The following is a 25,352-nucleotide window of genomic DNA, read 5'->3' on the forward strand; positions in this document are numbered from 1 at the left end:
TTAAACTAATTTTATTATGCATTTAGAAGAGTTATTCTTTCATATTCATTCTGTCTTTTACTTACAGCATATTGATAGAATTCTTGTGGGTTGTCTTTAGCATGCAGAGCCAGTTTCTTTTCATGCTCAGACTTTGCTTTCTGTACAACAGTTGATTATTGTAGCCTGCTACTTATAATTATCATAACAGACATGATCCTTATGCACACGGTATTCCTTCCACATCATCCATTTTGTACGAATCTCTTGCATAATAAGATTACACATCCATTTGATTCCTACCTATTTATACTTCGAACTCTTAGGACACATTCTGATATCACATCATTTAAGTATTGTTTAAATGCTTCCCATGCACTGTCAATGTTCTTCCCATATCCAACAACTGATCCAATTTCACTGAACTCAGTATACTCCTCTGTTGGTCATAATTTCCTGCTTTGTAGTTCAGCATGTAACCTTTTCTTAATGGAACATTCATAAACTTACCGTCACTTCCCGAGTGAGTACTGCATGATCACTGTCATCAGCCGGAGGCAGAATAGTTATGTCTTTAACTGAAATGCTCTGACACTATTTGACCTTGAGTTCCTTCTGTCATATGCTGCTTGAGGAAGTTTTCCCGCAACAGCTCAATAAATTCATTTTAGTTCTTCTCATGAGATTTTGCTGCTACCCAATCAGTATTTGGATAAATAAAGTCTCTCATTATTATTACTCTTTTCACACTCATCTTTTCTACTTGGTGATGCATTTCTTCATCACTAGCAACCGATCCACCAGATCTGTAACACCATCCCACTATGTAATTGATCTTATTAGATTCCACCTCACACCAGATGGCTTCAAACTCACTGCCTCATGAAACACTGTTAGTAATAGTACTACAATCATAGGTCTCAACTGTAACTGGATTCAAGTCATCCAATATCATTAGCAGCATGCCCCCCTCCTCTCTATCCTTCCTATAAATACTGGAGCCTTTACACTCGATACCAGTTAGTATATCAGATTCTGATAGCCAGGTCTCACTAATGCGTAAAATCTGAGGTCCCAACATATTGACCAAGGCAACAAAGTCTACCCTCTCCCCTTTGTTTCTGATACTCCTAGCATTCGTGTACTGACATAATAATATACCTGCATGTTCTTTTGTATACTCCTCTCTGCTGTCTGCATGACACAGTTGGACAACTTGCAGATCTCTATTCTTCTCTAGTGCCTTATACATGTAGACATCTTTGTGCACATTTGATGGGTCCGACCCAGACAAACAGAAAGTCGAATTCATTTTCTCCTCATCAACATTTTTATGATAAAACCCATTCCTGTGGTTGACACAGTTATACAGGGTGTCCCAAAATTCACGCAAGATTTAAATTTAGCGCCATTTGTGCGGTAAAGTGTTGCCAACGAGAAAAAAAGACAGCATGACAGCTGACAGTTCAGGGTTATTAAAAATGACCACACACAGCGAAGAGAGTTCGTTGAATGGATTATGGAACAACAACAAATGGATGCTTATTTTTCGAACAAAATCATCTTCAGCGATGAGGCTCATTTTCATCTTGATGGCTTCGTTAATCGACAAAATTGTCGCATTTGGGGTTCAGAAAATCCACGAGTGATTGTTGAGAAACAAATGCATCCACAACGTGCGGATTTTGGGCTGGAGGCATCATCGGTCCATTCTTCTTCGAAAATGCAGCTGGTAAGGCAATAACAATTAATGGTGCTCGCTATCGCGACATGATAATCCAGTTTTTTGTGCCTAAATTGCAAGATATAGATTTGGATGACATGTGGTTTCAACAAGATGGTGCCACATGCCATACAGCCCGAGAAACAATTCAATTACTGCATGAGTCATTTCCTGGTCGTGTAATTTCCCGTTTTGGTGATCAGAATTGGCCGCCCAGATCATGTGACTTAACGCTGTTGGACTTTTTTCTTTGGGGTTTTTTGAAGTCTGAGGTTTATGCCAACAAGCCCACGACCACCCACACCTTGAAGGAGGAAATTGAGCACTGTATCAATGAAATTCAGCCTCATTTATGCAAAACGGTCATGGAAAATTTCAACAAAAGAGTGCATATGTGCCAGCAAAGCTGTGGAGGCCATTTACCCGATATGCTATTCCATGCATAACCCTATACTGTATACTTTATGAATCAATAAGAAATTACAATTTTTAATTAAAAACCTGTGTTTTCTATCAAAATCACTTCTTGCATGAATTTTGGGACACCCTGTATAACATTGCCACTCTTGCACTCACATTCTCACCATTCTTCCCTTTATAATTTAGTTTCCCTGACTCTGTGTTAGGTCTCGTACCATTATTAGTTTTTCAAGACTCTTAATACCAAAGTCGTTCAGATGTAGGCCATCCCTCTTATACAAATAGTCTTTCCTCAAACTCACTCCACACATCCAAAAACTTGTCCATTCCTTCTATTACAGCCTACGCATCAAATTATTTTCCATCATATCCATTCTTTTTAATTCATTTTTATCATATCATGATAAAATATGAATGTTTTTCGCTTTTCACTTTTATAATGGATTTTATTAAGGTATCCTTTGTATCACAATTTAATTTTCCAAGTCTCTTTTTCGGTATGGTCCACAAATTATTTTTTGTTGGGTTAATATCAGGAGAGTTACCTTGCACTGAACAATTGGATGTTGTGATTTTTGAGGAACTCTCACTTTTTTTGAAGTGGAATGGAGCGAGATCCTGTTGCAAGATGAGTTCTTTGTCTTTCTGGATCTGTGGAATCACTCTTTTCTCCAATATTTTTATGTATCAATCACTTTTCATCATACCATCAATAGGAACTATCATGTATAGTTCCTATTGATGGTGTGATGATCCTGGACCATCATGTATAAAACAACCCTAGATCATCTTTTTTGCTGAGTGTTTAGAGGCTTGTTGGAGGTGGGTGGGAGAAGTCTTCTCAGCCGATGATTTGCAAATGAATACTTGCTCTCCTTAGACAAGGAAATGGCTCTCATCTGAGAATATGATCTTCCATTTCTCAACAGTCCAATCTTTGCACACTTATGCCCACTTGATCCTCTTTTTCTGCATAGCCTTCATCAACAGTTGTTTATTTTTATGGTCTGTGGACAGTCCTCGCTGCTTCCAACAATCTTCGACAGACTATCATGTCAGAAACATTAATCCTGCTAGCTGCCGTCTCTATTTATGTCTACAGCAGACAATCTTGGATTCATTTTGCTTTTCCTAACTAATAAACGATCTTGAGTAAGTGTAATTTTCCTTTTCTGTCAGAAGAAAAGGTACCTATCTCCCTTAACGTCTATAAAATTGCATTAATGGTGGTGCCCAAACCAACACTGCATTCATTGGCAATTTGTCTTTGAGTCAATGATGTGCGCTGATAAAAATTGCATATTTTTGAATGAATACTTGGAGATGTATCCATTTTATAGCTACACAATTCATAGTGTTTTCACAAAATGAAAACACTATGAATTGTCAACTTGTTTACACTATTAAACATGCACACACTATTAGTAAATATTATAGAGAGAGAGTTGAAACACCCAGCACTCAACCAAATTAGCGAACTAAAACCAAAACCAAAAATAGTTAACCAAAAATAAAATTATTCCGTTCACAAAATTATTGTGAACTGAAACAAAATCCAAAAACTGGATGAAAATTCAGCTGTTTTGGATTAATTTGTGTGCTGCTGTAGATGTTAAAAAGCAGCATATGGAGGAGTAGAATCCAGGAGAAAGCTGGTGTACTGCAGGGTTCATTGCTAGAAACACTATTGTTTAATTTGTACATGATGATATAGGAAATAACATGAAAGGAAATATTCAGTTGTTTATGACACAAAATTAATAGAGTAATAGTGAATTAAGGCATTGTGGAGAGCTTGCTGAATGATTTAAATAGGCTGACGATGTGGGTAAATGATAACGGGTATCAGTTTAATGTAGATAAATGTAAAGTTATGCATTTTGGGATAAGCAGATTACAAATACAGTACATTATTTCCAGGACTGTACTCCAGGAGATAGATGAATCTAATAATTTAGAGGTAGTAGCAAACATTGTTGAAGTTTAGTACATATTACTAAGGTAGCTCATAAGGTTACCTGGCGGTTGAAGAACACACTAACAAGTAGAGATAAGGAGGTTGTTAGGCCTCGATATGTCCCAACTGAATTACTGTGCTCAGATCTGATCTCCTGAGTTTTTTTGGAATAAAGTGGTGAAAGGATTCAGAGGTAAGCAACGAAAATGTTGAGTTCCTTATAAGGATAGATTGAAGGCCTGTGGTCTGCAGAAGTTAGTTGACAGGTGAAAAAGAGGAGATATGATAAAAACATTTAAGTTACTAAAAGGATTGTATAGGATTGATGGAGGGGAAATATTTCAGCATTTCGCTAGAGTATACCTGGAAGTTGAATTCTCTCTTATTCCATATAAATTTATTCAGTAGACTTCTGACCATACCAGCTTTGTTGATTCTGAACTGGGAGGAGACCTCCACATAGCCTTTAAAGGAATGTGGAGAACCGACCAGGGCTTCTGACCTAATGTCCAATCCTCACCTTCTCGTGGTGCACCCTGTTGGGTATCTACCTGGATACTGAACGAACGAGGATGGGCTGGCAATTTGGGATTTAGCCAACTAAATTGTATTCTTATTGGCTTAAACCGATATTGAAAATGATGGTACAACATGACAAAATTTCATGCCAGCTGGGGCGTCGCCCGGCTAAACAAGGCCCCAGTTCTTTTCGCCAGGGACCCAGGGCAAACAGCGAAAAGTCAGCTACTGGAACAAATCTGAAAGCACACCCCAACTCAGCATCACCAGAGTTAAAGATCAATACTATCAACATAAGAAGCCTGAATGGCAAAGAAATGGAGCTAGCTGAGGAATTAAATAAGAACCAGATCAACATAATTCGGATGACTGAAACAAAAAAGACCAAAACTGGTGAGATCTTTCTGAGCAATAAATACAAAATGTTATATTCAGAAAATCAAGGAAAAGAAAGCATAGCCATAGTATTCAACACAAAATACGAGGCTACTCTTCTTGAATGGCAGGCAGTCTCAAGTAGAGTGATGTGGGCAAATATCAGAATGGGGAATTGGACAATGAGACTTATTTGTGCCTATTGTCCCACAGAAGCTACTAAGGTAAAAGTGGGGGAATTTTTTTGATGCTTTAGAAAAACAACTGACACAATGAAAAAGCAAAAGTTGGTCCTTGTTGGGGATCTAAATAGCAGAGTAGGAAATGATTGTCAGACATACAAAAATATTTTGGGAAAATTTGGAGAAAAGAGCAGAGCTAATAATAATGGCAAATACCTGTTGGATTTCTGCTCAGGACATGGACTGGTTATTATTAACACCATGTTCCAACATAAAATTGTGCACAAATTCACATGGAGAGAAGAGGCAAGGAATAAGAATAAGAAAAGTCTCATTGACTGTGTTATTGTTGATAGTGATGTTTTCTCCCTGGTGCAGGACACCAGAGTGTACAGAGGATTTGAAGTTGGAAGCAATCACTGATTAGTCTTGAGCAGGATAAAATTGAATTTCATATTGAAAAGAATAACATGTAAGAAAGTTTTAAAGCAAATAAAATAGTTATGGTGGGTACGAATGACCTGAGAGGTAGTATAAATCGGGTAGGAAAAGATTTAAGAACATTATTAGATATTGTGAAGAGGAAAAGTGTCAATGGGAGAATAGTGTGTGTGCTGCCTCGATTTGACAATTACGAGTTAAGTAGACGAGCAATGATAATGAATGATATGATTGCAAGAATGTGCAGAAAAAGAGGTCTGGAGTTTGTTGATGTTTGGAGTGTGTTTGAAGGAAAAAGGCAGTTATAAGCTAGAGATGGACTGCATCTTAACATGGAAGGACATAAGCGATTGAAGAAGTTATTGTTTTCTGAACAGGTTGAAGTTATTGGGCAGGGAAACTAATATTGAAAAGGTTGAGTGTAAGAGAGAGAAACTTTAGCACTGATTGTGTATTTATTGATCCTTATAGGCAGAATGAATTTCAGAAGAGAGGGGATAAAAATCGGCATAGGACTACGGTAGTTAGTGACTTATATATCAGTTCTAAAGCCTTTACAAGATCTAGAGGGAATCTGAAATTTTTGTATACCAATGCTAGAAGCATTCGAAATAAGAGAGAAGAATTTTTGGCATTAGTCAGTGAAATCTCACCAAAAGTTGTAGGCATTAGTGAAACTTGGCTGTCAGCAGAAGATGTGGTCACTGGAATTGAATGTGATGGGTACAGTATTTTCAGGGAGGATAGAGAAGATAGAACAGGAGGAGGAGTACTGTTGATGATAGCTGATGTGTTGCAGCCAAAGAAAGTAGTATATCATGATGATAGACATGTGAATGAGAGTTCATTTGAGGCAGTCTGGTGCGAAATAGTGACCAACGTAACCAAATATACAGTTGGATGCTGCTATAGGCCAGGGAGTACGGGAGGAGATATTGAATTCATGCATCAGCAACTTAGTGCAATGAGTGAAGGCTTAGTGATTATTATGGGGGATTTTAATTATGGTGATATCAAGTGGAAGGAGGAATTATCACGTAGCAAAAAGGAAATGGAGTTCATACATCTTCTACGAGATAATTACTTGAAACAGTACATAACTGAAGGGACACGTGGTGTGAGAGTGTTGGACCTGGTTATTGGTTCAGAGGTTATATGCATAAGTAAGGTGTCCTCGTTACCTCCAGTTGGTGAAAGCGATCATGTGGTATTGACTTGGGAGGTTGCAAAATCTGTGGATTTTTCTATTAAGAAGGGGTATGTACGGAACTACAGGTTAGGCAATTATAACAAGCTTCGGAGTGAGCTTGCAGCCATCCCATGGCAGAACATATTGCAAGGAAAAGATGTTAGCAGTGCTTGGGATAAAATCAGCGGGTATCTGAGGAAAGCAATATCAGATTGTGTCCCCATGGTCAGGAGGTCAAACAAGGCAGGCATTAGATGGATGAGCAGTAGTATCAAGCTTGAACTGCAAAAAAAGAAAATGTTATGGAGAATTTACAAGGAGAAAGGCGATCAGGACACCCATGAGCAGTACAAGGCTCAAGCTAGGAAGGTTACCAGCATAGTAAGAAAAGCTAAATCAGATTATGAGAAGACCTTAGCCAAAGAGATCAAGGGTAATCCCAAAGAGTTCTTCCGCTATGTGGCGAGGAAGAATGACTTCGGAAGGATAACCTTAGTGGGTGCTGATGGTATTGAGGTGACAAAATCAGATGTAATAGTCGAGTTACTGAGTGATCACTTTTCAAAAGTCTATCACCCAAGTGAGGATATCTCTATACCTATAGCAATACCTAATGTGAGAATTGAAGCTAAAGAATCAGAGGTATTAAATATATTGCAAAACTTAAATGCAAACACTGCGGTAGGCTTAGATGGAATATCAGCTCGGGTGTTGCGTGAATGTGCAAATGAATTGTCAACCCCTCTTACCTGGATATTTAATTTAAGTTTGAACTCTGGTATGGTCCCTTGGGAGTGGAAGTTAGGCAAAGTGGTTCCTTTGCATAAGGGTGGCTCTAAAACTGCGGTATTGAATTACAGACCAATCACCATCTCAGGAGTAGTGGTAAAAGTATTGGAAAAGTTGGTTAAAGACAAAATTCAAGAATGGGTGGATCAGGATATGATACTCTATTGAGTCCAACATGGTTTTGTTAAAGGTAGATCCTGCCTTAGCAATCTATTAACTATTCATAATAGAATAACATCTGAGTTGGACAAAGGAACTGGCTACACAGTGGTACTTCTGGATTTTGCTAAGGCTTTTGACAGGATACCCCATAGAACACTGTTACGCAAATTGGAGCAGATGGGAATGGATAATAAATTGGTGATATGGATAGGAGAATGGCTCAGGGAGAGATACCATAAGGTGGTGTATGGAGGAGCCGAGTCCAGAATGAGGCAGGTGGCCAGTGGTGTGCCTCAGGGCTCTGTGCTTGGGCCAATGTTGTTTAATTTGTATGTAAATGATATAGGAAATGGCTTAAAGGGAGATATTCAGTTGTTTGCTGATGATGCAAAGTTGTGTAGTGCAATAAAAAATCAAGCTGATGTTGAAAGTTTGCAGGAGGATTTAAATAAGCTGGTAAAATGGGCAAAAGAAAATGGATGTCAGTTCAATGTGGAAAAGTGTAAAGTCATGCATTTTGGGATTAAAAGATTACCAGCTGTGTACTACATCGATGGAAAGGTACTCCAAGAGATTGATGAGGCTAGGGACTTAGGGGTATTGGTAGATAGGGAGATGAAGTTCAGAGGACACATTGCTAAGGTGTCCAAGATTGCACATAGGATTACTTGGTTGTTGAGGAACACACTGACATTCAGAGATAAAGAGGTTATTATTCCCCTTTATAAAGCATTGATACTTCCACATTTGGATTACTGTGCTCAGGTCTGGTCACCTGGATTCCTTGGAGATGAGGAGGCTGTGGAGAGGGTTCAGAGAAGAGTGACCAAGTTGGTGAGTGATATAAAAAATGCTCCCTACATTGATAGATTGAGAGCTTGTGGATTGCAGAGATTGGTTGATAGGCGAAGAAGAGGGAATATGATAGAAACATTCAAATTACTAAAAGGTTTTTATAGGATTGATGCAGGAGAAATGTTTCAGCTGTGTGATAGTGATGGAAGAACAAGAGGTCATCTCTGGAAATTAAAGAAGAGTGTGGTTAACAAAGGTATCAGAACAAGGTTTTTTGCCTGGAGGGTGGTGAATGAGTGGAATTCATTGCCTGACTTAGTTGTGAGCTCTTCGTCTGTAAATGAATTCAAGAAGAGATATGACAAATATTGTTTTGCTAGTTTGGGTCTCCCGCGATGAGTCTACTGACTCCATGGAGATACCCGTAATAATAATAATAATAATAAAAATTTGAGCAGCTCTCAGATGTGAACTGTAGACTGAAATAGACACAGATTGTTGAACAAAAAATGAAAGAGTTTGAGAACAGCAACCAAACATTGGAGATTCAGTGGTGGCAAGCCTTGAAGAAAAACCCTTGATTCAGCCAGAGAATCATGTGGTGAGGTTGTCTGCAAGGATAGAAAAATCAGAACTCCATATGGGACACAGGAAGTTAAAGAGGCAGTGAAGGAAAAGAAGAAAGCATATCAAAAGTTCCTGGCAAATAAGTCAGCTTTTGCTCTTAGAGAATTCAGAGACAAATGTAAGAAAGCAAAACACTGTGTAAAACTAGCTAAACAAAAGTCATGGGAGGACTTTGGCAAGAACATAGAAAATAAATATCAAGAAGGTGGTAAGATATTCTGGAGGTTGTTGAAGAAGCTTAGAAATGGAGGAAAGAGTGCTGTAAAGGAGTTAGAGATGATAAATGTGACATGAAAAACAGTAGAAAAAGATATACTTGAAGTATGGAATAATTACTTCGAAAACTTGCTAAATGAAACAAGCAGTGAAAGCACAGTTGTAAAAAAACTCAACAGGCATATAGTCAGGAATACATATCCATACTTGAAGTAGAAAAAGCCATCAAAGGCTTGAAATGTGGAAAGGCACCAGGAGTAGATGATATTCGAACAGAAATGCTGAAGTATGGTGGTATAAAAGTCTTACAGTGGCTGCATAGTTCAAAAGGCCTGGACAGAGGGTCAAATTCGCAGTGATTGGAGTAGAGCTCTCATAGTACCCATATATAAAAAGGGAAATAAAACTGAATGTGAGAATTACAGAGATATTTCCTTACTGAGTGTTCCTGGCAAGATTTATGCAAGTATACTTGAGAAACGGTTGAGAAGAATTGTGAAAGAAAAGCTTGGTGAAGAACAAGCTGGATTCAGGCCAAATAGAGGCTGTCACGATTAGATCTTCACTTTATGACAAATGGTTGAGAAAGCATAGGAATATAACAAAGATCTATATTTAAGTTTTGTCGATCTCGAAAAGGCATATGACAAGGTGCCAAGAGAGAAGCTATTCAATACGCTGCAGTTATATGGTGTCAGTGGGACATTATATCAAACAAAATTTAATCTTTATTTGAGTTGTAAGTCAGCAGTTAGAATTGAAGGAAGTACAGGAAGATGGTTTATTGTTAAATCTGGTGTGAGACAAGGATGTACGTTATCCCCTCTGTTATTCATTATCTATATGGATCACATTAAGAAGTAAAGTGATATTAAACATGATATCAGAATTGGAGATGTTAATGTCAGATCTTTGCTTTATGCAGACGATGTTATACTTCTAAATAAATCCACTACAAGTTTGCAAGATTTCCTGACTAAATTGAATAACTGTTGTAATAGATATGGTATGAAGGTCAGCATTAAAAAGACAAAGACAATGAAAATAGTATATAATAGATTTAGTTTAATCCTTTATCCCAGTGAGCTGGGATAAAGGATTAAACTAAATCTATTATAGTCTAACCTAGTGATAAATAAATTTTCAACAATGAAAATAGGTAGAATTGTTGAAAATGTAAACTGTGTTGTTAACGGGGAACCTGTGGAGCAAGTAAAACATTTCAGCTACTTTGGCACGATTTTTTCTGAAGATGGTAATTTATATATGGAAATAGACAACAGAATCAACAAAGCTGGTATGGTAGGCAGTCAATTGAATAAATTCATATGAAATAAGAGAGAAATTAGTTGGAACACTAAATTAGCTGTATAGAAGACTGTGTTCAAACCAGTTTTAACTTATGGATCTGAGAGCTGGGTCAGAAGTAAAACACTTGACCAAAGACTAGAGACCACAGATATGAGAGTCCTGAGAAAGATTAGAGGCATGATCAGATGGCATCAATGGAAATATCATATTAAAAACGAGGATATTAAGAAAGAACTTGACATTGTCAGCATCCTGGAATGCGTTAGCATAGCTAATCTCAGGTTGTATGGTCACTTAAATAGAATGGGAGAAGAAAGATTAGCAAAGCAAGTGTTCTCTGCCAGGTCGGCAGGTAAACGACCCAGAGGATGACCAAGATATAGGTGGATTGATACGGTACAAAGTGCCTTAGACGATAGAAATATAAGATCTGATAGTATTGGAGTCTTGACAAGTAACAGACTGATTTGGAGGAAAATTGTAGATAGGAAGTTAGTAATGATGTAAATTTTTCATGTAGTACTATCATATCCTGTACACCCCTTGAGGGTACATGTCAGGAATTTGATGATGATTTCTATATTTAATTTACCATCTCCACTAAAAATCGTGCTGAAGTAGTTGAAATGTTTTAATTGTACTATAGGTTCTCCATTCACAATGCAGTTGATATTATCAATGCTTCTGCCTATTTCACTTATCTTTGCCTAATTATTGCTGATCTTCATACCATATCTATTACATCTGGAATTCATCCCTCTGTCCAGGCCTTCTAAACTATGCAGTGTGCAGCCACTGCAAGACTTTTATACCTCCATTTCAGGTAGAATATCATCTACTCCTGCTGCCTTTTTCCACATTTCAGGCTATTGATGGCTTTTTCCACTTCAGCATCATTTGTGACCGTGATGTCACTGCTTGTTTCATTTAGCCATTTTTTGAAATAATTACTCCATACATCAAGGATATCTTTTTCTCCAGTTTTAATGCCACCTTTATCATCTCTAAATCCTTTTATGGTAATCTATCCTCCATTTCTGAGCTTTTTCAGCAGCCTCCAGATATTTTGCCACCTTCTTGATATTTATTTTCTATGTTCTTACCAAAGTCTTACCAAGAACTTTCAATATGTTTTCTTCTTTTCCTTTATTGCCTCTTTAACTTCCTGTGTCCACCATGGAATTCTTATTCTTCTATCCTTGCAGACAACACCTCACCACATGCCTCTCTGGCTGTATCAATGAATATTTTCTTCAGGGCTTGCCACTAAATATCCAAGGTTTAGTTCCTGTTCTCAAACTCTTTCATTTTTTCTTGAATAATGTTTGTGTATCGTAGTCTATAGTTCACATCTGAGAGCTGCTCAACTTTTATTCACTTTAAAACTTTCTTACATGTTCTTGTTTTCAATATGAAATTCAATTTTATCCTGCTCAAGATTGAATGATGATCACTTCCAATTTCAAATCCTCTGTACACTCTAGTGTTGTGCACCAGGAAGAAAACATCACTATCAACAATAACATAGTCAGTGAGACTTTTCTTATTCCTTGCATCTTCTCTTCATGTGAATTTGTGCACATTTTTATGTCAGAACATTGTGTTAGTAATAACTAGTCCATGTCCTGAGCAGAAATCGAACAATTATTTGCCATTATTATTAGCTTTGCTCTTTTCTCCAAATTTTCCCAAAAAATTTTTGTATATCTCACAATCTTTTCCTTCTCTGCTATTTAGATCATCCAACAAGGACCAACTTTTTATTTTTCATTTTTCAGTTGCTTTCTCTAAAGCCATAAAAAAATCTTCCACTTCTACCTTAGTAGAACCTTTTGTTGGACCATAGGCACAAATAAGTATAATTGTCCAGTTCCCGATTCTGGCATTTGCCCATATCACTCTACTTTATTTGGCCTGCCATTCAAGAAGTTAGCCTCATATTTAGTGTTGAATACTATGGCTACTCATTTTTTTTTCTTGATTGTCATTGCCTGAGTATAACATTTTGTATTTATTGCTCAGAAAGATTTCACCAGTTTTTGTCTTTTTTTGTTTGTCTTTTTTTTTTATTATGTCGATCTGCTACTTAACCAATTCCTCAGCTAGCGCCATTTCTTTGCCATTCAGGCTTCTTATGTTGATAGTACTGATCTTGAATTCCAGTGATGTTGAGATGGGGGTGTGTTTTAGGATGAATAATATAAGCACGTAAACAAAAGTAAATTCAGTCTTTACGTCACAGGTATCCTTAAAACATCAAACGTGTTTTAGGATTTGTTTTAGGATAGTAGCTGACTTGTCGCCGTTCACTCTGGTTCCCTGGCGAAAACAACAGGGGGGTTTCCTTGTTGAACTGGGTGACATCCCAGCCGGCATGAAATTCTGTCATGTTGTACCATCATTTTATATTCTGGTTTAAGCGTAAGAATACAATTTGGTTGGCTAATTCTCAAATTGCCAGTCATTTTTCGTACATGTTAGGTAGATACCTAACAGGGTACACCACGATAAGGTGAGGATTGGACATTAGGTCAAAAGCCCTGGTTGGTTGTCTATGTGGAGGTCTCCTCTCAGTTATACAGCTTTGACCCTTAAGCATACCCTGTTAATTTGGTACGAAAATTAGCAATAACAAGACAAAGATAATGAAAATAGGCAGAAACATATCAACTGCATTGTGAATGGAGAACCTATAGAACTATAAAACATTTCAGCTACTTAGGTGCGATTTTTAGTGAAGATGGTAAATTAAATATGGAAATAGACAACAGAATCAACAAAGCTGGTATGGTAGGATGTTAATTGAGTAAATTTATATGGAATAAGGCAGAAATTAGTCAAAATACTAAATTAGCTGTATACATGACATTGTTCAAACCAATGTTAACTTATGGATCTGAGAGCTGGATCAGAAATGAAACACTTGACCAAAGATTAGAGACTGCAGATATGAGAGGCTTAAGAAAGATTAAGGGCATGAACAGATGGCATCAATAGCAATGCCATAATAAAAATAAGTATATTAGGAGAGAAGTTGATATTGTTAGCATCCAGGAATGTGTTAGCAGAACTAATCTTGGGAGAGGAAAGATTAGCAAAACAGGTGTTCTCTTCCAGGTTGGCAAGAAAAAAAACCAGAAGGAGACCAAGATATAAGTGGATTGATACAGTAAAAATTGCCTTAGAAGACATTTAGAGGAAAATTGTTAATAGGAACTTAGTAATGATGTAAGTTCTTCATGTAGTACTATCATAATATCCTATACATCCCTTGAGGGTATTTGTCAGAAAGATGTCAATTGAATAAATTTATATGGAATAAGACAGAAATTAGTCAAAATACTAAATTAGCTGTATACATGACAGTGTTCAAACCAATGTTAACTTATGGATCTGAGAGCTGGGTCAGAAATAAAACACTTGACCAAAGATTAGAGACTGCAGATATGAGAGTCCTAATTTCTGCTAACACATTCCTTAGCATCCAGGAATGTGTTAGCAGAACTAATCTTGGGAGAGGAAAGATTAGCAAAACAAGTGTTCTCTTCTAGGTTGGCAGGAAAAAAAAAACCAGGAGGAGACCAAGATATAAGTGGATTGATACAGTAAAAATTGCCTTAGAAGACATTTGGAGGAAAATTGTTAATAGGAACTTAGTAATGATGTAAGTTCTTCGTGTAGTACTATCATAATATCCTGTACATCCCTTGAGGGTACATGTCAGAAATATGATGATGAGGAGGAAAGTGGTTTCATGTTAGATCAAGTGTAAGTCAGTGTTATATGCTATGAGCAACATTATAATCTGTCATCGTCTTTGGTCCTTTTCAGTCCATTAAAGCTGACATCTAGCCAAGTATCTTGTTTAATTAAAGCAGTTAAGTAAAAAAAAAAAAAAAATCAGGTGATTAATCATGTGCTTTTTGAAATACTTTGCAAATTACATCTGTTCGTGATGTCATTTCTTCTGAATGTACTGCCCATGTTTCCAGAATGGGGACCCCCCCTACTGTCTTCATTTGAGACTGGATTTTTATGAACTTTAATATCACTTTCCTTAGTAATATATTAAACTTAGTTCTTTATTCTGTAGATGATGATGGTGTCTTTGTATCATATGATAAATAGATCTACCAGCTTTGTCTTTAAGTAAATTAAATAATTGCTATGATGAATTTGGTACAAAATTGGTAATAAAAAAACAGTTTTTGAAATTTGACAGGAAAACATGAACAGGATACATTTTAGATTTTTAACACAACTTTTAGCAAAGATGGCCAATTAAATATGTAAAGAGTTAATGGAATAAGTAAGGCTGTATGATGAGGAAGTTCGTTGAACAGATTTGTATGGTAAACGAGAAATTAGCCAAAACACCAAGCTAGTGGTATTTTACAATATAGATTGGAGACTTATGTTAAAAGTAAAACAGTTCAGCAAAAAAAAAAAAAAAAAAAACTGGAGAAGAGAACGAAATTTAAGAGTTCTGAGGGGAAATGTTTAAAGCAGTATGGTATGATTTTGTAGGGTGATAGGATGAGATATTTAGATGAGTACTGATATATTATTATATGCTATATACAGCTGAGTGTTGTATGAGCAGAAATTAGCCAGTCAAGTCAAGAAAAATCCTAGTGATTTCTTTTGATATGTGGCAAATAGAATAAAACATGGTTATAGGAGGATGAAATTAGCAGATGACAGTATAAACTAGGGAATGTGTAGAGTAGAGATAAAAATGTGTACACAAATGGGCCTAGTGAGCAAGAGAAGGGTGATCATTGATTTTAATTACAGTATGGATGATTTTAATTATAGTAATATTGATTGGAATGAAGAGATAGAACCAAAGGAATAAGGAGAATGAATTTCTTGAGTTTTTAAGGGACAACTATCATAGGTAATCTGTTACAGATTACCTATGTTACAGATTATTATAGGTAATCTGTAACAAGAGTTGAGAGTCTCAGATCTGATTATATCATCAGAGGATGCGTTTGTGAATGGAGTGGCTAATCTTCCTCCATTTGGCAATAGTGACCTTAAGGTGATCACCTGGGGAAAATATGGTTGTAGCCAGTCATACGAGAGCATCTGCAAGAAAGGGCTGGATGTGGAACTACAAGCTGGTGATTATGAAAAACTTAGGAGACAACTGGAAACTATAGCATAGAAAGAGGAGTTGAATGAAAAAGAGATAAATGCTGCTTCGGCACTGATCAAGAGATTTAACAGCAACAGTGTCTTATTGTATTCCAACTTTCATGCATAGTTGTATCAAGCATTAAATCTGAAAGAAGAGAAGGTACTGTGGACACAACACATGAAAATTGTTAATGATCAGTTGCATTAAGAGTACAAAGATAAGAACGAGAAGATGGTTCAGTTGGTAAGAACAACAAAAGTGCTGTATGAGCAGAAATTAGTTAGTCAAGTCAAAAAAAACCCAGTGATTTCTTTTGATATGTGGCAAGTAGAATAAATTCATGGTTATAGGAGGATGAAATTAGCAGATTGGTAACTGCTGCATAGGATATAATTGAAGTATTTACCCAGCATTTTATCAGAGTATTGCATCCACATGATTACGACGTTATGAGAAGCTTGTGCAGAGGATGTGGTGGAGAAGAGACTGATAGAGAGAGCAAAAATTATGTGAGGAATTAAGTAAACTTGATGTTAATAAGGCAGTAATAGTTGAGTGTATGTCAACTATTACTGCTTTATAATGAGTCTTGCAACTCTCATTACTTTATAATGAGTCTTGCAACCAGACAAGTCAAAGATGAGTGGAAAGAGGATAAAAGTGTTCCACTTTACAAAGGGGTTGGGTTTGCAGTATTAGAGAGGTTGGCGAGAAATAGGATTCAGAATTGGACTGATAATAGTAATAGTCTTTGATAATCATCATAGATTTGTTAAAGGGAGGTCATATTTTTGCAATTACTTATGTATTATAACAAGGTGATGAATTCATTTGATAATAGGCATGCATATACAGTGACTTAATTGGATTTTGCAAGTTTTGGATTGTGCAGCAATCTGTCAAAGGCCTTTGATAGATTCATCATCTCATCTCATCCGATTGATAATGGGTTGAGTCCACTAAGAAGAAAGGTTCTCCACTTATCGCGATCTTTTGCCATCTCAATCATGACTCTATAGCTGGGTAGATGGGAATGTTCTTTCAGCAACTTTATCCAAGTACTTCTTGGTCTGCCTCTAGGTCTTTTTCTTCCTATATATCCATTCAGAGCTAAATATGGGAGTTTATGAGGGGCCATTCTCTGAATATGACCAAACCACCTCAGTTGATGCTTAATGATTGTGTCTATTATATTATCTGGGAAGTTTAAATCTGTTCTGACTTGATCATTAGTCTTGTGTTGCATCCAGTGGGTATTATTAATTTTTCTGAGGCATTTCATTTCAAATGCTTGAAGTTTCATGATTGGTTGTTGAGTTAATCTCCAAACTTCTGAAGCATAAGTAGTCGTTGGGATAATAATTGTTTTATATAATTTTAATTTCAGACTCGTCGGAATTTTTTTTATTTTTCCATATTTTGTTTAGTTTATTCATGTTGGTCCAACCTAGGTTTAGCCTGTGTTTTACTGTTTCCATATTGTTGAGTTTACTAGATATAAGACTGCCAAGATAAACATATTTATTAACTTGTTCCAGCAGGTGATGTTCGAGATTTATAGAAATATTTTCTTCTTCTCTACCTATCTTCATTATTTTTGTTTTATAATGATTTATTTTCATACCATAAGTTTTACAAGAGTCATTTAAAATATTAATAGTATTTTCTAGCTGTGGTTTAAAATCTGCTAAAATAATGATATCATCCGTGTATTTTATGTGATTAATGTTGGTACCGTTGATTTTTACACTTGGTTCATCGGCTATGGTTTTACAGACTTCTTCTAGGAAGAGGATAAAGAATTGAGGTGAGAGAGGGCATCCCTGCATTACACCTTTCTCGACTCCGAAATTCTCAGTTTTAATGTTGTTTGTTTTAACAAAAGCTTTGGTGTCTCCATAATAATTTGTAATAAATGTTAAAATATCAGAATCCATTTTTATGATGTTTTTTAGGATAGTAATCAATTTGTTTCTATTAACTGAATCAAAGGCTTGCTTAAAATCTATAAAACAACAGTATATGGGCAGGTTGTATTCACAATATTTTTATGCTATATTATTAATGGTGAAGATATGGTCTATAGTGGATCTATGTGGCCTGAATCCTGCTTGGTTTTCCTCTATAATTTTTCTGTAAGCACCTGTTCTCTTTTCTTTAATTCGAATGAATAGTTTATAACTATGACTTAAAAGTGTTATGGGTCTGTAATTTTCACATATTCTTTTGTCTCCTTTTTTTGTGAATTGGTATAATAATTCCTGTTTTCCAGTCAGTTGGAATTACTCCAGTATAAAGAATTTGATTAAATAAATTCATTAAGAAATTAATGGCTTCCTTGCCACCATATTTCCATAGTTCTATAGATATTTCATCTTTACCCATAGCTTTTGAAAGTTTCATTTTGTTTATTGCATTTATAATTTTTGCTGAGGTTATGGGTGGTGCCTTTTCATATATACATCTTTTCTGTTATATTTTCTTCCTCCTCCTGTTCTTTTTGAAATAATGTTTGATAGTAGTCCTTCCAAATTATTTTAATATTTTGTATTGATCCAGTTTCTAGATTGTTTTTATCTTTCATTGTTAATGGTTTATCTTTATAGATCTTAGTTAATTCTTTGATAATTTTGCATACCGTTTTATTATCATTTCTTTTATTAGCTTCTTCACAGAGTTTTGCTTTTTCCTCCAACCAGTTATTTTTGGCAGATATGCACATTTTATCAATTTTGTTTTTAAGATTCTTATAATGTTGTTTATTTTCTTCTGTATTTTTTATATTTAATATATGCTTTGCTGTTCTTTTTTCTTCTCAAGTATTTAGAATTTCAGGGGGTTATCCATTCATGATTTGGTCTTGATGTTGTACCAAGTATGTTTCTTGCAGTACTTATAACAATTTTTTTGCCTTGATTCCATGTATTTTCTATATTGTCATAGGATAATCTTCTAAACTCATTTCCTATTAGTGTCTGATAATTATCTTGCATAGATTTCCTTTCAGTTTTGACAGGTCCACTTTGTTGATAGGAGCTCATGATTTACGATAGTTGAATTTTAGTTTAATTTTTGCTGCTAGCAGTTCATGGTCAGTGTCAAAGTCTGGAGTTTTTAAAGTTCTAACATTTTGCACTGATGATTTCCAATTGCGTTTGATTAGAATGTAATCAATACAGTTCTTTGTTGTACCATCTGGTGAGGTCCATGTGTATTTGTGGGAAGGTCTATGGAAAAAAAGGGTGTTACAGAAAAATAGATTATTTGCTTTACAAAATTTTAAAATTCTTTCACCTCTTTCATTTCTGTTATCAACTCCCTGCCCATAACATCCTCCATGCCTGGGGTGAACTTCCCAATTTTGGCATTAAAATCTCCCATCACTATTAATATATCTTTCTTATTGGTCTTGTCTATTAGATCTTGCAACTTATCATAAAAGGTATCGATTTCTTCATCTTCATGTGACTGGTCGGGGGCATAGATTTGAATAATTGTAAAGTGAACATTTTTTTCTTTACCTTTTAATCTGATAGCGATCATTCTTGGGCTATGTGGTTCTATGGCCATGACTGCATTTTGTAGACTATTATTCACTAAAATGGCGACTCCTCTATGTATATTGTCCTCTCTGCCCGAGTAGAATAGTTTTCCTGAATTTAGATTTATAACTCCTTCTCCTGTCCAATGGGTTTCAGCCAAACCTAAAATGTCCCATTTAATCCTAGCAAGTTCTTTTCCCATCAAATTTATTTTCCCTGGTTTTAACAGTGTCCTTATATTTAAGGTTAAGAGATGCGAAATTCTATTGGCTGACCACATACTAAACTTCTTGATTGCTTCCTGTGATCTAGGATCAATCGCATCGGTTTCCTCAGACGCAGTAACATTCTCTTGATACAGCGGAGACTCCTGATTCATAGGGTTGAATGGCAGAATAATGCAGTCGGCTTGCCACTCCTCTGCTGTATCCTTTGGTCCATGACTCCTTATTCTTTATTCGGAGCAACCCATTGGGGTTTCCCTCATCTGCCACACGAGGGACGCACCTGGTAGGTGTCAGGTCTCCCCCAGGTTTGATAGATTACTGCACAACAAACTGGTAACTAGATTGAAATGGATTGGATAATAGATTGAGTTGGTTAGTTGATTGCTTGTGAAATGAATATCAGCTGGTTGTGTTTGGGGTAGTGGTATGTCAGAAGAAGAAGAAGGCTAACTAGCAGGGTCTGTTTTCAGACTGCTGTTGTTTCATTCATATGTTAATGATACTGGAGACAGGCTTAGCCAGACATGTGCAGCATTTTGCAAAATAATGCAAAGTTGGGGAGACATATATAGCAGAGCAGATGTGGCCTTACAGAAGAATCTCAATAGACTGCTGTTCTGGTTAGCCGATTAGTTAGCATATCCACTCTCCAGCCAACAGGTTGCCTGAAAAGTTCCATGTTTGGTCTCTAGAACAGTGTTTCTGGGATATATAAAAATTAAATAAAAAATACAAAAAATAAAATTAATAAAAATAGGATTTAAAAAATTCATAAGTCTCTCATGGTGCTAATGTTACTATGGGCTTACATCCTTTCGTGAGTGGGAATCACATAAAAAAAAAAAGGTGAGTGGACAAGAAAGTGGAGTTGTTGTTTTAAAGTTGTGAAGTGCAAGGTCTTGAAATAAGGTAGGCAAGAGTAGATTGCAGAGTACACCTCGGAGTGATGGCACACAGAGACTTCAAGCTTATTGTTCATTCACATTGCTGAAGTTATGAGAACATCTCAATGGATTATGGCAATGATGAGGATTACCTTGACATGCAGAAGCAAAGAGTGTATGGTTCCCTTGTATAAGGCCTTGAACAGATTGCCTATGAACCACTGTGCATAAATCTTAGGGAATGAGGAAATCATCAAGAGGGTCCAAGAGAAGATTCAGAGAATTTGCAGAGCCTTGTGAATAGAAGAGGAGATTATGATTTGAATTGTAATAATCGAAGGGTTGGTACCAGATTAAATAAAGAAAATTTTTAATAGAGTAGAGGAAGAGAAGGATAAAACAAGAGGTGATACATGGAAGCTATAGAAGAAGGGTGTGAGCGAGGTAGTGATGAGCATGTTCTTTGAGAGTGGTTGGTGAGTGGAAGGCATTCCTGAGAGTCTGGTTGAGAGTGGAAACTATGAATGGGTTTAAAGCATGGTTTGATGATTTTTTTGCATAAGTGTGTGGACTTCTCTCAGTGAGTCTTTAGACTCCTTAGAGTTCTGATTTTAATAATAATACTGTTAATAATTTAAGGAAGTGAACAAATACAATGACAAACCATATTAAAAACAATGATTCTCAAAGTTTTATGCCTTGCACTCCCGCTTTAGATCAATTTCATTGGCCCTGACCTCTAGGACAAGTGCCAATAAACAGACTTGAAAATTAGCTATGAATTGTACATTTCTTTTATAATATAAAGCTAAATTATAAACTTTTCAAGTATGCCAGCATGGTTGGCATATCTGCTCTTCAACCAACAAGCTGTGAGCATTGATGCTTGTGATTGTCTTAGGTTGGAGATGAATTTCGGTGCTCAATGTGAGAGACCCTCTCCACACACACACACACACACACTTATTAGAGGCCTAAAGTGACTTTAAAAAGTTTCCATGTTTGGTCTCTAGGAGTCTGGAGTAGGGTTTCTGGACCATGTGGGTGGGGAAAAAAATCTTAGCCTGCCTACTGTAGGAATGTGCTCTAAGTTTACAAATAAACTTTTCGTGGGTGGGGAGCTACAAGATGTACAGAGGCTGCCTCTTTTGTGTTATTCTGTAGGTGAATTTAAAAATGAATTTTTCTAAGATATTTTTAAATAACTAGAAATGGTTACTTGTGCTGCTAAGAAAGTCCCACTTTTCAAACCTCTTACTTACGTTGTTACATTAACTCTGTGTAGTGTTGAGTCCAAATTTCCCCAAAAAAAAAAAAAAAAAAAAAAAAAAAGTAAATGTCGAGAAGAATTTCCCATCATTTAAAAGGGAACATTTTAAATATGTGAAATAGATTGCTTTAGTTTTAATAGGAATATATTATTATTATTATTATTATTATTATTAAGAAAGACCTCTGGGGGAGTCAGGGACTCGATGAGGGAAGCCATACTCTCCACACCAGCTGTCATACATATTCTTGAATTCATTCACATTACTTAGACGCACCACATCCAATGGCAAACCATTCCAATCACACACCTTTCTATGAGAGAAAAATCTATCCCTTATACCCCTTCTTGGCGGCATTCATTCTCACCTTTGAAGAATGTCTTGTGTCCTTTTCCCACCCTCCATAACATGAAAAATTCCATTTACTGATGCTGTATAATCTTTTCAGAAGTTTGTAACTTTCAGTCATATCACCCGTCTTTTTCACCTACAGTCTACAAATTCTCAATCTGCCTTCATTAACAGTTTTCCACGATCCTGGTATCATTTTTAATACTCTCCTTTGCACTCTCTCTCTCCCTCTCCACTGTATTTGAATCACCACATAACCAGAACACTAGACCTGTGCATGAGAGCCCAAGTGAAGTCTTGTCCAATTGAAGTGAAACAGTCACCCATATACTATCTGCAGTCAGTAGAGTTATTCTTTCATATTCATTCTTTCTTTTACCTGCAGCATAACAAAAGAATTCTTTTGGGTTGTCTTTAGCTTGCAGAGCCAGTTTTTTTTCTTTTCATGCTCAGACTTAGCTTTCCTTACAACAGAATTATCATAACTGACATCATCCTTATGCATATGTATTCCTTCCATCATCTTTTTCTTCTGAATCTCTTGCTTAATTAGGTTACACATCCATTTCACTCCTATCCTATTTATTTTTGATACCATGTTGCAGAACCCAACATACTCCTCAGGTGGTAATTTCCTGCTTTGTATTTTAGCATGGTCAGTAGCTAAGCTTATAAATGTTCCATTCAGAACATTAAGAAACTTTGCCTTTTCCCAAATCAGTTTACCTTGATTACCTTGATGGACCCGTGTTTCACTCATGATTTCTCCATGAGTGCAGGTCACAAAGATGCCTCCAACGATCTCGATCTTGAGCCTCTCTCTTCCATGTTATACCCATAGATTTCACTAGTGGATCTTCTCATCTTGTAGGTGGTCTTCCTAGTTTTCTCTTTATTCTTGGTTGCCAGTTGAGCATTCTATATGTCCATCTGTTATCCCTGAGTCTGGCTATGTGACCTGCCAATCTCATCTTGCTTTCATATACTGCAGTTACCACATCTTTTATGCCTGATCTTTTTCTTAGTTCCGTGTTTCTAACATGTTCCATTCTGTTGATGTTACAAATCCTGCGTTCTATTTGCATGCTGAGTTATTCTGAGAGTCTCTTCTTCTTTTCTTGTTGTGTTCCATGTTTCTGATCCATATGTGAGAGATGGTAGAATATCACTATTAAATAGTTTTGCCTTCGGAGAGATGTCAAGATTTGGATCAGTAAGTGTTTCTTTTAGTCTGTTGAATGATAGCCATGCAGCTTTCTTTCTTTTTGCTAGTTCTTCAGATAAATTGTTATTCATTTTTATTGTTTGTCCTAAGTACTTGTATCAGTCAACTTGTTCTATAGGGATGTTATCAATACATAGGTGACTGTCACTTGTGTAGATGTTTTTGATCCATTTTGTTTTTTCTAGATTCATTTCTAAGCCTATCTTACTGCTGTTTATGTATACTTTTTCACCCATTTCTTCTAGGTCTTTTGGGTTGTGGGATATCTTTCCCAAGTCGGTAGACTACATAATTTTCATAACTGACATTCTAACTCTGACTGAGATCTAAATTCTTTAACCTTGAGTTCCTTTTTTGTCATACGTCGCTTGATGAACTTGTCTCACAACAGCTCAGTAAATTCAGTTTCATTCTTCTCATGAGATTTCACAGCTATCCAACTAATGTTTAGATAATTAAAGTCTCCCCATTATGATTATTCATTTCTCACCTATTGTCTTTATTTTGTAGCAGCCAATCCACTACTCTGTAACAATGTCTCTCTATGTATTTTATCTTGTTCAAATCGACCTCACACCAGATAGTTTAGAATTAACTGCTACATGAAAAAATTACTAGCAGGCATAGGTCTCAACTCTAACTGGATTCATATCATTAGCAGCATCCCCACCCCCTTTCTTCTATCCTGTCCATCCTCCCAAAAAATACTTTATACTTGATACCAATTAGTGTATATACTTCTGACAGCTAGGTCTCACTAATGCCTACAGTATGAGATCCCAAGATATTGACCAAGACAACAAATTTTACCCCTTTGTTTCTGATACTCCTAGCATTCGTGTGTGTACATAAGTTACCTGCATACTTTTTTGGGCACTCTTACTCTTGTCTGTGGTCTGCATGACACAGTAGGACAACTTGCAGATCTGTTCTTATCTAGTACCTTACTTATGCAGACATCTTTATACATGCTTCATAGGTCTGAACCAGATGAACACAAAATCATTCTCTCCTTATAATAATATCCACGATTAATAACTATTCTCATCATTAGCACAGTTACCTAACATTGTTGCTCATACGCACAAATTCTCACCATTCTTTTCATCATAATTTAGTTTCCCTGAGGTATTAGGTCTTATATGAATTAATAATTTTTCAAGACTTCTGATACAAAACACATTTTAACTCTTCAATGGAAATGGAATTCCTCAAACTCACTCCCCATGTCAAAAAACTTCATCTATTCTTTCTACACAGGCTATGCATGGAATAGTTTCCCATCATAGCCCTTCTTAATTGATTTCTGTCATATCTAGATAATATACTTTTGATTTTTCACTCTTGCTTCTTTCAACACTCCCTATCACATTTCAGTTGAATAAACTCATGAATAATAGTAATAAAAATTTAAAAGGATAGTAAATTAAATTGCTACGAAATATTTTTATTTTGCACTAAGAACAACACTCTCAGTAATAATAATTAAATTTGTCTTGCTTGATATATCTTCATAGACAGAGGAAAATGGAAAGCAATTACATTTCAGTGGCATTGATTAAATCACACATTTTCAGAATAGTTAAAATTTCTGCACATGGAAATCAATAAGATATGTGAAGTTGATTTCTAGCAGAAGATATTTCATTTTTCATATATGATCATGTGACCATACTTTATAGCTCTAGAAACGTGATTGTCATAGCATGATATCCCTAATTTGCTTTTGTATATTTTGAAACACTTATATAAACTAGACAGAGTCTATGTTTTGACAATGACATGCATATTTGCTGAGTTAATTGAACAACTGATGGTTTGTTTTGCATATTTCAGATATTCCAGTTTGTTATTTTGAATTTGTAACTGATCCATCATCTTTTTCTCAGACAATAGAAAATATGTTTCATGTATCATTTTTAATTAAGGTAAGTAAATTATTATATTGATTCTATTTTGATTCTTCTGAGCCTATATTTTAGAAAATTACAATTTCTAATCATTTAATAAATTATGCATTT

General features: G+C 36.0%; 1 protein-coding gene across 1 annotated transcript in view; it reads left to right on the forward strand.

Annotated features, from left to right (window-relative positions):
• Positions 1-25,352, forward strand: part of Nse4 (SMC5-SMC6 complex kleisin component Non-SMC element 1) — a 244,990-nt gene that overhangs the window by 144,569 nt on the left and 75,069 nt on the right. Inside the window, exon 7 of the mRNA XM_090391177.1 lies at positions 25,168-25,259. Coding sequence (XP_090247303.1) covers positions 25,168-25,259 — 92 coding nt within the window. The remainder of the gene's footprint in view (positions 1-25,167; positions 25,260-25,352) is intronic.

This window comes from Typopeltis vanoorti, chromosome 4, assembly GCF_054136105.1.
Source record: "Typopeltis vanoorti isolate ZY-2024b chromosome 4, IOZ_Tvanoo_1.0, whole genome shotgun sequence".
Taxonomy (NCBI): Eukaryota; Metazoa; Arthropoda; class Arachnida; order Uropygi; family Thelyphonidae; genus Typopeltis; species Typopeltis vanoorti.